Here is a 16,004-nt window from a genome sequence, read left to right on the forward strand (position 1 = left end):
GCTGCCTCACAGACCTAGGCTCTGTCTGGATTCTTGGGACTTGGGACATACAGAGAGGCCACTCTTTTGGGACTTGTGCCTTTCTTGGACTTCACCATGATCCAGTGTAACGTGGCTCATATATTCCTGGACTATAACATGAAGGCTGAGGACAGCATACCCCAGCTCCTGAAGGAGAGAGATGTTGCGAGAGGATGGTGACTCTGAAACCCACGAGGGTACTTTCCAGAAGGACTGGAGAACTGTCAGCACAGCCAGCTTAATGTAAGGATATGGGGAACTATTGGGCTTGACTTTGGCTTTTAGCCTTTTGGGAAGCAAGGGAAGTGCTTGTTCTCAGGAAAGAACAGGGCTCTAAGCATAAGTGCTCTCAGCCTCTCTGAGGTTTCACCCCAGAAAATAAAAACTTTTTCTCTCCACACTAATTGTTGTGTTGTGCATCAAGGTGCCATGTGGATGGGCCCGTTTGCTCAGTTACACATCTACTGCTTCCACTATGGCTGTTTAGTTCCAGGAGTTGTTCCTTTGTGTACTTACCTATCATACTTGGAGTATAAATATCTCTGAGTACTTTTGCCTTTAAATCCCATTGTATTTTAATCAACCTTTCCATCTCTTTCCTGAGCAGTCTGGGCTGGGTGGAGGGTATTTGCCAGAGGAGCACCTTGAACACTTTCGTCTGTGTGGACAAAAGTTACTAAAGGGTTAATCTCTCATGAAATCCCAGCACTCACCATTCACCCCATTTTGTCCCATAATCATGCTGGCATTCTACTTTTAAATCAGACTGAAGGCTAACACAGAGATTTCTCTTTGGTGTGGCGAGGTCACCTTGAAAGTCTCAATACTTCAACTTCATAGTATTAATTTTAGGGTTATTTTCAACGATGCAATGTCTGTTTATATCCATGCACACCATGACCAAGATCTGTAGTCACAAGGTCTTGGGTGTTACAAATTGCCACTCAATCTCTGTCTGATCTTGGCCAATCACTAAACTTTCAGAAACCCATCTCCCCTTGTGCAATGAGACTTTATCACTTAGCTGTGCTTCAGGTCCAGAAGAAAGGGGTTTCTGGTGAAACATGAAACTTTGCTCTCTCAGCTTCCATCTGTAAGTGTGGATATTGTAAGAAGTCAATCTGTGTCAGAGGAAAGCAAATGGGTATCAGAAAAGACATGACTGTAGAGGCAAATAAAAGTGGTCACAGAGAAAGGGGGGCTACATACAGAACATGCTGGCTCCACAAGTGACAAGAACAGCTTTGTATTATGCCAGGTATGGTGCAGGTCAGAGTTCTGTGTGCAGTAAGCTCACTGCAACATTTAGAAATAGTTTAGTACTCAAAAAATCTAGATGGAGAGAAGAATTTCACTCACCAGAAATTCACCATGATGGTTTTCAGAAAGAAAAGCAAAGAATTATACTTCCTGGGATGAATAGTATGTGAGTGTGTGTGTTGTCAGGCCTCTTAGACCTCAAGGCAGAAGGGGAGGAGGGAGGAAGGAGGAAAGAGGAAGGAAGGGGAGGGAGACAGCAGCTACTCTGAGCCAGAAAATTTGAGCAATGAATTTTAGGAAGCTTTCTTGTTACTTTTCCTGGACCCTGTGTCATCTTTCTCTTGATTTCCTCCCCTAGTTTGCTGAAACACATCCTGAAGTGACATCTTACAGAAAGTAGGTGTGAGATGTATGTCTGGGTGCTCACTGCAGCCTGTCCAGACACTTGATTGAGCAGAGAAGTCTTTCAACACCTTCTGGGAGAACACACTGGGCATCGGAGGGGAGAGGCCTCCTCTTCACTTTGCTATGTCCAGTGATTCTGTCCCAGATCCTGATTTAAAGACCCAGCCCAGAAAAGCTCCAGCTTAGAAGTCACCCCAGCCCCCACCTACTCTATGCATTGGACACAACAGCGAATAAAAGAGGGAGAAAAATTCTTGCCCCGAAGGCTTCTCCCCCGACCCTTTGAACCCCCATCTTTGCAGTGGGGATCAACCTACCACCTGTGGTTCTCATTCAAGGGGCACCTGGGACACACAATTTTCTTTTCTTTTTTTTTTAAAGATTTTATTTATCTTTAGAGGGGAAGGAGAGAGGGAGAGAAACATCAATGTATGGTTGCCTCTGGTGTGTCCCCTGCCAGGAACTGGCCTGCAACCCAGGCATGTGCCCTGACTGGGAATCAAACCGCGATTGTGTGGTTCGCAGGCCCGCACTCAATCCACTGAGCTACACCAGCCAGGGTGAATTTTCTGTTGATTCTTATTTATATTTATGTCCCCCTTTGGTTAAATTGGTGCTTGAAATACCTGTCCTACCCTTTTTTGCCTGTAAGCTAAAATTACTTTTCATGAGAGAGCTACATAGGATCTCAGTGAATTAATTAGAATTCATTTGCTAGAGGTCTCTAGTTGCATCACTTCTGGCTGAAGAACCTGGGATGGAGGAGGCTGAGGACACGGGTACGCCTGGGGACCAGCTTCCCACCAGGCCACTCGCACTCGATCTAAAGGGCACAAGGTTCCTGCCTGCACAGCTAATCACGTGTGGTAAGATTGGCTTCTTGTCCCCATAAAAATCAGTTTTCACCACCAGTTTCTTTTTTCCCATCCTCCTTGATCCTGAGATCACTAATCTTGTTGCCGGGACATTCATTCTTTTAGAAGATTTTTTTTTAACAGTCAGAAGGATTTCCCAGTTCTATTTTTTTTTTTTCTTGCATAAGCGAACTGCCCATGTTGCTGTATCTGCATGTTTGGGTGAAAAAGCCATTACAGGCTACCAGGAAAGGGACTTTACAGATGAACTTTTTAGATGATTCTCAGTTGTGGGAATTTTTAGAGGCACATTTGGTGACTAAAGACCAATTCCTAAAAGTGCCCACTCCTGCCCAGGGCTCTGCTACATTCACTTCGGAGAAGGTGGAGACTAGGCTTTGCTGCTACCTCTGATGGGCCTGCTGCTCTTTGCAAGATCCCTGCAGAGGTGAACAGCAGGCTACCATCAGCCTTTGTTACCAATAATCTAGTGATTTCACCTTGTATCAGTTTGGAATCTCATTGTGATTTCTGTGGCCCAGTCAGCAGCAGTGCATGTTTGCATTTGGAACAGAGCACCCCCCACAATTAGAACTCTACGTGCTAGTCTAAACACCTGTGCTAACCTCAGTGGGTCAAAACCAGAGCCTTCCTAATAAGCATCCAGTTTTCTTGCACATACCAGGTGTTTATGCTAGGTTATTTTAGCAAAAAAAAAAAGTCCAAGGTTATAGTGAGATTTATGAAGAGAACATGGCCTGTGCCATGAACACATGTGTGTGGGACCTTCATGATACACCCAGATCTTACCACGGCTGTACCACATAAACATGGCAAACTGTATTTTGTAGGAAGGAAATCTGAAGTTCATCTCATGCTCATGAAACATGTACTGAAAGTTATTCTGACTAGAACTTTACCCTTATTTGATAACAATTAAAACTTGAAGAATAGTTACTGGGGTGGGGGTGGGGGTGGGGAAGACAACAAAAAGCTCACTCTCCCTGGGAAGACATGGGCCTTGCTGATGGAGCCCCCAGGAACCGAAGTCTCCATGCCCCCAGGGCCATCAGGGACACAGAGAGAACATCTCTGATGTTGTAGGGACCCATGGGTGCAGTAGATGTGAAGAAGCAACAATATTGGTATTTACTTTGAAACAATATAGAATTGGCCCTGGCTGGTGTGGCTCAGTGGATTAAGCACTGGCCTGTGAACCAAAGAGTCGCTGGTTGGATTCCCAGTCAGGGATACATGCCTGGGTTGCAGGCCAGGTCCCCAGTAGGGGGAATGCAAGAAGCAACCACACATTGATGTTTCTATTCCCCCTTTCTCCCTCCATTCCCTTTTCTAAAAATTAATTAAAAAACCAAAAATACAGAATTGGTTTGTGTTCATGGTCAGCCAGGAAGCTGTGGCTGCTTCTCTGTGTTGCCATGTCTTCTGGACACGCGCTTTTGAAACAGAATGAGAAAGGGAGGTGGTTGGTGTTAGCACCCCTCCACCCTTTCATCTCACCTGGCCCAGAGCAGCTGGACAGCTAGGGTGTGGGTGGAAAAGGTGGTCAAGCAGGAGAGGACTGCATCCAGAGAAGCATGCTGCTGGGCCATATTATCCACACATTTTCTGCACCACCAACAGACCCCTGTGCACTTGGATTCCTTCTCAGAATATGGTTTTAATGCAGAAAATAAAACATTCAAATTACAAAGAAAACATGTATATTGAAATTATCAAAGGTGTTTAAAAACCAAAATAATGATGTTCTATATGTGGTTCTGTATTAACTCAGCAACAAGATTCGGCAGCAGGCCTGGTAAATGAATGAACTGTTGGAGTGGTGGTGAGTGAACAAAACATCGAAAGATCTGCCACACTTGCAACATGACTGATTTTTACTGGCCACTAGGCATGAGTGCCACATACACATCTTTGGTGGCTTTCCCGTACATTTGTAATAAAAGGAAATACTGCATTTCAGTTAGAGGTTAGTGAAAATGAATGTGATTTTTCCCCACCCACGTTCAGACAGACCCTGGGGTTTGGAGCCTGGGGTAGGCAGGGTCCTGTTCTGAGGCCCAGGAAACGCAGAGAACTCCTTTCATCCCAGGCACAGCATAGAACACTTCCACCGCCTCACAAGAGACTGCTCATGCTTGTCCGCTCTGGAAATCTGCTTTGTTTTCATCTTGATGGGTTTGCCTTTTCTGGACATTTCATATAAATGGAGTTATACGGTATGTAGCATTTTGCTTCTGGCTTCTCTCACTTGGCAGAATGTTTTTGAAGTGGAGGAAATTCCCACCTCCCAGGAAATATGCCAGCCACCTGCACTCCCAGATCCCCTCACTGTGCCCATGATAGGGGAGGCAGTCTCTGTCCTTTGTCACATGCACATGCAGGATCCTGATTTGATGACACTTGTGTGACCCTTGTCAGTTGCCATCGCGGGGTTCTACCCAAGGCATCTCACTCAGCAAATGCAACACCCCTTGGTCAGTGGCCTTCTTAGGAGAAAGTGGGGGTGGTATTTTCTATCTTGTTTGACACCAAATCCAGCCAACAGTACACATTTCAGACATGAAACCTGAGAGGAAGATGCCTCATGAACTCTAAGACCATCTTTCAATTTTCAGTCTCTTCGGTCTTTTCCTTGGCTCTTGTAACCTTATTTGAATTATTTTGTGTATTTTAAAGTAGTGGTGAATTTTCTTAACAAAACTTTACAGTTTCACATTCTTATTCATTCAGACTGGCTTTCTCCCTAAGAGGTGGTTTTAGAGCAATTTTCCAGTAAGGAGCCCACAGAGAGCAGACAAAACTTAAAAATACAATTTGAAAAGTGACAATAGATGATTGTTAAAACCCTAGGAAAGCCATATTAAACAGACACTAAAATATAATAAGTGCTTTATAGGTAAGTCATTGGGAATGAGGAGAGAGCACTGTGAAATCCACCATACCATCACCGTCAAATTCTTGACAGAAAAACAAGCACATCTGACAGAGACTGGGCAGCTGAAGCAGAGGGGGTGGAGTGCCTTTTCTCCCTGAATTCTTTTTCCTGTCTGGACACCCTCTCCCTTCCTGTCTTGCACTGAGACCTGAGCAAGATCACGAAAGCAGGCACCGCAGCTCATCTGAATGTACCTCCCTGAAGAGCACCGCGGTGCATGCACAGGGCCTTACTACCAGCAGGGGCATTGCAGCTGTCTTCTGGAGTTCCAGGGGAGCATTATTTGGTTCCTTCCCTCCTCTGGGTAACTTTCCCCTCTCTGCACAAGCCCCCATGGCCCTCTGACACCCAAGAGATGATTTTAATCTCTCTCTGTCTCTGGACAACTTTTCATTAAACCTTTAACACTTCATACCGGAAGAGTGAACAGGATGAATTGTGAAAAAAAAAAAAACAACAATACTAATGATTTAAAATACTAACCTGCCCTGTCTTTTAAAAAACATGCGCTAGAATTGAGCCCAGTGTTCCCCAGCCCCCTCCATGCACAGCCTTCTTCTCACCTGTGCCGACACAGCCCCCCTGCTCCAGGCTGGGGGCTGGGGGAAGTGGCACTTCGAGGCATCACTGGTGGCAATGCACAAAGCAGAGCCCTGGGTTGTGTGTGGGGGGTGTGCAGTGTGGCACCACCTGCCACCTTACCAGTCACCAGCAGGGCCACTGCCAGGAACTCCTGCAGACCAGCACCCACCCACTGACAGGCAAAGACCCCCCAAGATACACAATTGCATGAACAAGCAAGACAAAACAATTTGTACAGGTTACCACTTATGTAAAAATGGAATAACTATGAGAACATACAGGCATATTTACTTATATATGCATTAATAAACTGGGCTGATCCATTAAAGGCCAGTTAACAGCCCTGACTGCTGTGACTCAATTGGCTGGAGGTCATCCTGCAATGCAAAATTTCGTGGGTTCAATTCCTGGTGAGGGCACTAGGTTGCAGGTTTAATCTTGAGCCGGGGTGTGTAGTAGATGCAAGCATTGTTTCTCACATCGATGTTTCTCTCCTTCTCTTTCTCCCTCCCTTCCCATCTCTCTAAAAATAAATAAATAACATCTTTAAAAGAGAAAAGCCGGTAACAGTTATACTTGGAGGGGAAGGGAAGCTGAGCAGAAGGAGTGCAAGAGGGACTTCCCACTGTGCCTTTGAACTACAGGAAGGCACTAGCTGTTCAATAACTACACAAATGATGGAACAATAGTAGAAATACAATACTGTAAACCGTGCTATTGGTCTAAGTGTGCACACCCAACAATAAGGCTCATGTCCTCTGTGCAGGTGTCCAGTAGCCTAAATCCAGGTCTTTTCTACATAAATAAAGCATTAGTCTTTTAAGAGTCCCCTCACTAGGTGCCAGGCCACAAAATACTTACAGTCTCTGCCACATGAGGACTCACTGATGAGGGAGAATAAAGTGGGTAAGAAGACAGCAGGACTGAGCCTGAAAAGGCCACAGTGGCTTGCACTGGCTGGTTTCAAGACAGTACTCTGAAGAAAATTCACCATGACACAACCTTCTTAAAAGTTCATTTCAAAAACGAAAAAAAGGTTTTAAGTGGTCCCATAAGAAACTCACATACAACCGACGTCTGCGTAAAATTTGTTTCAAACAGTTATAAAATCACACTGTCCAGGAACAGCTAACACAAATCTCGATGTTGAAGTAAATCCAAAGTAAGCACATTTCAAGTGTTTTCCTATTGAAAGAACCAGGTTTTTCCCGATTTAGTGAGAAGCTGTCATATACTGTAGTATTTAATCAAACACCCTAAAATTAGTCCAGAAAGTTAGCCATTGCTCCTACAGACTGTTTCAAGAAGTATTGTATATCAGGAAATGCACAAGATATTTCTGGCTTCGTACAACTTGGTTAAACTAACTACACTTAAACGAGATGCTCTGTAGCTGTGGAAATCTCCCTCCTGTGGGGTGAACAGGGACAGGCACACTACTGGGTCGACCGCATGAATGATACTTATCTGAATCACCCACATTAGATCTAAGTCTGGTGGTTCTGGAACATCCCAAATCAGTTACCGTATTTTTGGGACTACAAGACACACACATCCCCATATTTGGGAGGAATAGGGGGTGCATGTTATAGTCTGAATGCAGCTTAAGTGGTTCACTGTGGTAGGGGGGGACAGCCTATGTTATTTATGTTACTAAATATTTTACATTTTTTGTTTCAAATTTTTTTTCCCATTTCCCTCCTCTAAAACCTAAGTGCACGTTACAGTCCAAAAAATTTGGTGCTTTTGTTCAATTGCACCAATTTTAAAAGCTCAAGCTCCCCCAAAATGAATTGAGATTTTATAATTAGAATGAGCAGTAGCAAATGCCACAGTGAACCAAAAAATAAAATAAAATAAAAAACCAACTCCAAATTGGAACCTTCAGCACCCCACCACTGACAACAGACCCTCCCAACACGCTTCTGCAGAATCCCTGCTGCTGGCCCTGCATGGATTGTGGCCTGGGCATCAGGTTCCTGTCTGGGACCATTTGGCCACAACTGTAGCAGGGCTGGCCTCCTGACTGAACACGCAGAGAACACCTCAACATGACAATTAAACCACCAGGGGGACCACATTAGAGATAAGTTCTTCCCTCAGGTCAATGGAAATGAGAAGTAGCTGCATCCAACCCTGACCTTTCCTATATAGCCAACCCACACTGGCCAGTATGCACTGAGGCTCTCAGTCCTACCCCATCATATCACTTTCCTCTGGCCAGCAGGGCGGGGTCAGTCCTGGTTTGCAGATACACTCATTGACACTTCATTTCATTACTTGTGTGTGACAGGGGCAGGTGGGGACTCTTCTGAGCAGCATTGTGCTAAATAAAGCAGTGGGCAAAGGGTGTGCAAGATAGACTTGAAGTTCAGGATGGCCCCAGATGCTGGACAGTTGTGAGCAATCAATTCTGTGCTCAGTGGCTCTCAGTGGGTCCTCTGACCACAGCATCAGCACCCTCTGGGAGGGCATCTGTTAGAAATGCACTTTCTTGGCCCCATAAGTCAGCCTGGGAGCAGGAAAGAGGCACTGCTGCTGGCTAAAAAACCATGGCCTGCGAGTGGGAAGCAGCAAATCTTTACCAGAGCCCCACCTGGCCCTTGGGTTGTGGACCCATTGCAGTACTCACAGAAAACCTCGAGGTCATGTTGGGGCAGCTCCTGACCCTGGGGCAGCAGGGGTCATTTCGGGCTGGTGGGAACTCTCCCAGGCCTTACCCATGTTGTGGCTGTTACAGTGCCTCTCCCCTGTCCCTCCCCTCACCAAGTGACCCTGCCCAGGTGCACTCTGGCTCAGCTGGCCACACTCAGAGGGTGCAGACAGCTCTGAGCAGGTAGTGAAGGAGGCCCATTCCCTGTCATGGCCTCATCCCACCACACTGCTCCAGAACCCTGGTCAGCACAAGGCTACCAGTCTAAACAGGGATCCTGGGACCTCAGGAGGAAAGAGGTTTACAACCAAAGACCAACTTCATGTCATCAACAATGAATTCACCCCCCTAGTCCTTAACAGAGAAAGCAATGGAGCTTGTTTCCATTATTTATTTAACAATGTGCATCCACATTCACATGAACTCTCGGGTTCCAGGCCAGCCTAGGCTGCAAAGGGTTCAGCCCACATCATCACCATCTACATCACCACCATCCAGCACCTCCCCATCCCACACTGCCTGACACCTGACACCCTCACAAACTGCAGGGAGTCGAGCTAATGTGGTTGCACTTCACTGGAGACACCAGGTGTGGGAGTCACACACAGGCACTGCCTTTGTCCCACGAAGGGTGCCCCTGGGCCTCCTCTCACAGGAGCTCTGAAATGAATGGACCTCTCTTACATCATTACAAACATAAACAACCAAAATACAATCAGGCAGCATCCCAGATGGGTAAAGTAAACAGTTAAATTACTAAGTCATTATTTTAAACTCAAAATACTTCAATGAAAATGGCATACAAAAATCATATAAATTACACTTAAGGTCTGTACATGATTCCAAGAAAGCAAACAATGCAGTGCTGTGTATACCACTGCTTCCTTTGTAACATTCCAAACCCCAGAAATGCTTTCCCTTAAATGCCAGAAAAGTGAGCAAAATACACATGCAGGATAATTCAAATCACTTCACAAAAATACAAAATCATGTTGGTTTAAGGCACATTTTGTCTTAAAATGGGACTCCCATTTCAGAAGTCCGCTTTCCACCAGTCCCTGGCAGGGGCAGCCAAAGGAAAGGCAGCCCCTCCATCTGTAGCCAACAGCAAGTTGCTGAGAGTCACCAATCCCAAGTCCCACCTTGCTGCCTTGAGCAGGCCTGCTGTCCCAAAGTTCTGCAATATTGGATCCACATGCAAGATGGTGATGGGAAGACGCCAGCCATTTTCCTTCAAGGCACAGGCAATGCTCACTCCCATCCTCCTCCAGGGAAAAGCAGGCCACATTGGGGGTCACCATTCATCAGGTGCCACTGGCTGAATGACCAAACAATGGCCAAGAGGCAGCTCTGTGCAAAAAGAATGCTGGAGATGACATTTTGCATAGTGAGAGAGCAGCAAGCCAGACCTCAAGTGCCTGGGGCTCACCTGTCAAGGTGGTTGAAGTCTCCCACCAGGGCCCCTCAGCACCATACCTCTCAGGCTTCCAGCTGAACCTCGGCTTCATCCATCTGCATAGTGTCATTGTCCCCCAGCAACTCAGTCTCCGGAACGGAGCTGTCCTCCTCCTGCTCTGCTTCCTGCATGGGGCTCTGGACCGCATCTTCAGGGATGTTCTGCACATCCTCAGTACCCTCGGAGAGCAGGGCTGCCCTGTCAGTCACTGATGTGTTGGAAGGTGCAGTGGTGACATACCCTGTGCTGGTGGAGCCACTGCCACTGTGGTGAGAGCCAGGCTTGGGGACCATCTGGGCAGGCACCTGCTGTGGGGCCATCTGCATGGGAATCTGGACAGGGTAAAAGTTGGGCAAGTAGGCCCCATAGGCCGGCACAGGCTGGTAGCCATTGACAGGGATGTAGAGCTGTGGAGGAGGCACCAGAGGTCGAATCTGGCCCTTCATGGGGATGAACTGTGGCTGTGGGAAGGGTGGAGCCTTGGGCTTGGGGCCCCCATAGCGGGCATTGCTGACATTGCTGACTGGGCTGGTGCTCAGGGAGCTGGTCTGCGTGGCATTGCTGGCACCCGAGGTCTGGGCTGAACTGTTGTAGGTAGACAGACTGCCCCAGGCCCGAAGCCTGCTGTGGATGTCCTTGAAGCGGGGCCGCCGACTGGGGAACTCATTCCAGCACTCAATCATTAGGGCGTACACCCAGGCCGGGCAGTCATCAGGGCAAGGCAGCACCTGCCGGCTGCGGACCATCTCCACCACGTCCTGGTTGGAGTGCCCGCAGTATGGCTGCAAGCCGTAGCTGAACACCTCCCAGAGGACCACACCATAGGACCAGATGTCCGAGTCCACAGAGAACTTGCCATACATGATTGCCTCAGGGGACATCCAGCGGATGGGCAGCAGTGCGTTCCCCATCAGCTTGTAGTAGTCGGCTGAGTACACCTCTCGGAACAGCCCCAAGTCAGAGATCTTCACACTCAGCTTCTCGTACACCAGCACGTTGCGGGTGGCCAGGTCCTTGTGTACCACGTGGTGGCTGGACAGGTACTCCATGCCCGATGCAATCTGTGCCACCACGTGCACAAAGTCGGGGGGCTCCAGGGCCGACTTCACTGTGCGGTCATCATCTGTGCTGCCCACATCGGAGTGTGGTGAGCGCATGACCAGGAACTCGTGGAGGTCACCATGGGAGCAGTAGCTGAAGATCATGCTGAGGGGCTGGTCCTTGGTCACCACGCCCAGCAGACAGACAATGTTGGGGTGCTGCAACCGTGCCCGCAGCATGGCCTCATGCCGGAACTCCTCCCGCAGCGGCCCCTCTGCTTTGTCCTTTAGTGTTTTGATGGCCACAGCCTGGGCCGGCTCCCCTGACGCAGGGCCAAACAGGTGGCCTTTGTAGACCTTCCCAAAGCGGTCCTCCCCAAGCTCCTCCATGAACCTCACCATGGACAAGCTGATCTCCTTCAGTTTGGCCTGCCAAGAAGAAAGCCTAGTGAAACATTTCTGTTACTGCAACTCGAGAAGGAAGAATAGGGAAGTTCTAAGGGGCGCGGGAAGGGCCAGTTCCAGTGCCATCTGGCAGGACAGCCTTGCAGAGGAACTGCTGGTCCGGCCTTCCCCTGGTTCAGTCCTCCCTACACACTACTTTCTGCTCCTAAACACACCCTGATGTCATGAGGCTACCTGAAACCTTCAACGGGTCCCCACCACGTTGCAAATTATGCCCCAAGTGCAGCTGAGGTATCCAAGTAGACTGTGTGCACACCTATTCACACACGTACCCCACTAAGCTGAGCTCCAGTGGCCCCAGTTGCCCCTGCACTGTCCCAGCTGTGTCCCTCCCACCCAGGACCTTTCCTGCTCCCCAATATGATGTGCTCATGGAGGAGGTCCGGCCACCACTGCTCAGCAAACCAAGACCCATGTCTATTTTCTCTTGAACCCAAGGTGCAGGTCCCATGATTTCTGTCAACTTTAGAGCCCAGGCAGCTGTTCTCCTGTTGCTCCTTAGTTAGTCTATCTTGTTTCTTCCTCTTGATTAGATTCTCAATTAGATGCTTTTTGATGGAAGCACCATGTGGATAAAAATCAATGTGAACCTTACACCTCTCACCTTCTATGGTTCTCACCTCTTCTCTGGGTCTGGCCACCATCCTTCTAGGAGCTTCTCTGACCCCAGAGGGCTCTGTATCCCCCTTTCCGTCCAGCCACCCCACCCCTGCCCCCAAACGCTGCTGGAGACAGAGTTGTGAAAGTCCACTCTTCCCCTTCCAAGCCTGCAAGAGGTTGATTTTTCCCCCCAGAGCTTGGAAGGAAGGTGACTTCCAAGCTTCTCATCACATGGCTGAGTGGCTGTGCAGACCTTCCTGTGCTGCACTCCAGTGGGCTACTGCCATCCTGACCACTCCTACTGTGGGAGTGGTCTGCCCACTTCCTTTAGAAGACTGTTTGCTCTATCCTTCCCTGAAAAACAAAACAGCAACACCAGCCACACCCTAAACTGTGTAGCAACAGGCCCCTGTCCCTTTACAATATCACACAGACCCTCAGGTGGAGGAGACAGCCTGAGCCAGGTTCTGGTGTCCTCACAGGCACAGCTTAAGCATCACAGAAAGAAAACTGAGAAGGAAAAGCTTCCCACTGGCATGTTAATCCTCGACATGCGTACCGCGTATTTTCTAAAGACACAAATGTGCTGACACATTTCAGAGAAGAGACAATGAAATGAAAGACAGTTTAAGAGTGCTGTGCTTTGAGCAGATTAAGAAAGATAACATGGCAGGCAGAGAGTAAGCTGGTAGACCTGCTTGTGTTGGCCAATGAGGGGCATCTCCACGTCCTGGCTGGGGGATGCCATCAGCTGCCGGCGTGGAGGTGTGGAGGCCGAAGCCTTGTGCTTGTTGCGGCACATGCAGACCAGGAAGAAAAGGCAAGCGACGACCAGGGGGATGGCGATGCTCGGGACCAGGATGTACAGGATCCCCATCCTGCTGCCGTCCCTGGGACCTGCCAACAGCAAGGCTTCCTTGAGTTCTCAGAAAACTCCAGGTCCTCTACTGGCCCACTCCCACACCCAGCTACACTTTTTAAGCAAACGTGAATGATCGGGTTGGTTGCACAAGGGAACACAAGTACACACCCAACCTAAAAAAAGGTAATATACCAAAAAAAAATGCACACCCTGGGTCAACCTGTGCAACCCAGTCCAGAGCGGCCCCATGGAAAGGGTGGAATATGGAGCCCTCAAGACAAACGGACTCTGAGGCCTCCCAGAGCCCTGAGCGGCAGTGTGTTTCCCTCCTAACACCTGAATGCCACTAGAACCATGTGCTCTGCCCAATTTCATCTTTACAGAACATAACGAAACATGTCTGATCTTTGTCCTCAGTGAAGGAAACTCAGTTTGGGGACTGGAAATGACCTGGCTCCCCATTCCATATTTTAGGATGGTCCATATTTTTTGTAATTTAACATATTCTTCTAGGGTATTGATTGAAAGCACATTTGATTTGAGTGCAGTGGCACTGGCCTGTTGCACCTAGTACAGAGTGCAACAGGGCACAAGAATTCTGGAAGAGCCTTGGTGAGACAGATGGATGAACACTGAGGCTTCCAGGCAGACCTTCCATTTTCTAGTGAGGGACAGCCCTTTGTCTCCCATCCAGAACTTGGAGCCAAACAATAGGCCCCAGGTGGCAGTCTGACAACTGGAGCAGAGCTGGGGGCTCCCTCATAAGGAGGCAGAACTGGCCCCCAAAACAGGCCACTTTCCCACCCGACTTGTGAATAATCACATGGGACATGGGTGCCCCTATGACTAGTGGATAACGAGCTCTCCATATGAAAGCAAACAAGTGACTTCTAGTCAGAAGAGATAACTCACCTGAAAATGAACACTATTGCCCCCTCAGTATAAAAACACACAGACACACACACATGCATGCATGCACACACACCACTGTCCCAAACCCAGCCTGGCATCCCGGCCTCCAAACTAAAATGCAGCAACACCTCACACAAAACTCTCCTGGCACCACCTGGAGGAAGCCTCAGGAGGTAGCAGAGACTGTCAATTTTTCATTATCAGGGTCGGGAAGAAGCCACACCTCTTAGGCCAAGGTCAGAGGTGTGAGCACTGTTCAAATACTTACCTCACATATGACCATTTATCTTATCATTACCTTCTCAAAATCACAAACAGAGCACATACTTATTAACAACTGGAGTATTACAGAACAGTGAATATTCCCAATAGCCCATTTTGCCAAAGGCTATTCCATTGTTAATAGGTTGCTATTCACCTGATTTTTTATGTATTAGAGGAGATCCAAAAAATACTGGAATTATGTTCAGGAGGGCTGGCCCCTTGTAGTATAGGCTTCCCTAGTAGGTGAGTGTTCTGGGAACCCATCTGTAGCCATGTACCAGCTGGTGGTGTTGTGAGAGGCTGTGTCAGCTTCAATAAAAATTTTTGAACCACACTTTCAACACATATACCCATTTTATGCTGGGGGATTTATCAGCACACCTGCTCACATTGCACTGAGAATTCAGCAGTTTTTTTGACCAAAAACGGCATGACCTCCATGTCTACCTTCCCTATTCACCCCATCTCCCTCCAAGTGACTTTTTGTTTGTTTGTTTCCCTGGATGAACAAAGTCCTCAAAGGGAAATGTTTTGCCAACATGAAAGAGGTGAAATAAAACATAGAATAATAAGCACTAAAGGCATCAAAGTCAATGAGTTCAAAACTTGTTTTGAGCAGTGGAAAAAAAAGTCTTGATAGGTGTATTGCATCAAATGGAGAGTACTTTGAAGGTCACTGAACTTTAAACATGTAAGAATAAATATAAAATTTTTATAAATAAATTCCAGGTTTTGAGGGTCTCTCCCTCATATACTTTAAGTTGAACATGAAATACCCAATATTCAACTATTTTGACTCATAGAAGCAGCAGTTTCTTATGTTTTTTTAAATAGAAGTTTGACTAGAATCCATTCTAAGTAGAATCATATCAGCCATATTTCCCTGCTCCTGGTTTTGTGGCAGAATGACCCATCTCAGAGAGCACAGGTAGCACAGAGCTCTGAGCGTTCCTTTAGAGTACCCACAATTCCATCCAATCCCCTGCTGGTAAACAATCAGTCTGTTTCTTACTTAGCTATTAAAAGTGATTCTGCAATAAATGTCCTTGCACTTCTGCCTCCTAAGTACGAGTATTTCTGCAATTTAAAATTCCTGCAACTGACAGGTCAAAGAACATAAATTTTTTTCTTTGCTTTGATTTAGTTTTACATACAAAATTACTAACTGCTCATTACTCTTACATTTTAATATTTGTGTAGGTCACGGGAAATCACTGCTAAAAGTCTGGTGTATGTTTTCCTCAAACTTCACCAGTGAAATGTTAGTGCTTATGTGCACACAGACACACACAAATAGCTTTTGCTCATTTTGTTTGTCAAAAGAAAGAAAAAAGAGAAGGGGAGGAAGGGAAGAAGGGAGGGAGGAAGAGAAGGAGGGAGAGAGAGAGAGAACGAGCAGAACACAGCCAATGTCCTACAACTTGCTTCTTTCCTTTAACAGGACATCATGAACATCCCTTCTTACATTCCATACAGTAGCTAACTATAATCTAACTACTGACACTCCTAAATGTTACTCCTGTGATGAACACAACTGTTGAACATCGGTGTGTGTACTGCTTGCTGAGTGAATGGAAGTGCAAGTCTGGGACTCAGAGAAGGAAATGAGCACAGGTTTGCATTCCCAATGCTGGTAGTGTGGAGGTACACCAGCCTCACCCTGCCCCTGCTGCC

The 16,004-nt window shown here is 47.3% G+C and overlaps 1 protein-coding gene and 1 long non-coding RNA gene across 2 annotated transcripts in view; one reads left to right on the top strand and one right to left on the bottom strand.

Moving 5' to 3' along the window:
* Window positions 1-2,511: 2,511 nt before the first annotated feature.
* Window positions 2,512-15,007, top strand: LOC118983689 (uncharacterized). The gene is made up of 3 exons (XR_005065762.1): window positions 2,512-2,523; window positions 8,912-8,914; window positions 14,921-15,007. It is a non-coding gene; the product is annotated as an uncharacterized LOC118983689 (long non-coding RNA).
* The window catches only part of ROR2 (receptor tyrosine kinase like orphan receptor 2), a 218,017-nt gene continuing 211,121 nt past the window's right edge, over window positions 9,109-16,004 (bottom strand). The window contains exons 8-9 of the mRNA XM_037041305.1: window positions 12,987-13,189; window positions 9,109-11,656 (exon numbers count right to left, since the gene is read on the bottom strand). Of these exons, the coding sequence (XP_036897200.1) occupies window positions 10,211-11,656; window positions 12,987-13,189 (1,649 nt within the window). The 3' untranslated portion in view covers window positions 9,109-10,210. The remainder of the gene's footprint in view (window positions 11,657-12,986; window positions 13,190-16,004) is intronic.

This window comes from Sturnira hondurensis, unplaced genomic scaffold (assembly GCF_014824575.4).
Source record: "Sturnira hondurensis isolate 20B ecotype Veracruz unplaced genomic scaffold, ASM1482457v3 Scaffold0000460, whole genome shotgun sequence".
NCBI lineage: Eukaryota > Metazoa > Chordata > Mammalia > Chiroptera > Phyllostomidae > Sturnira > Sturnira hondurensis.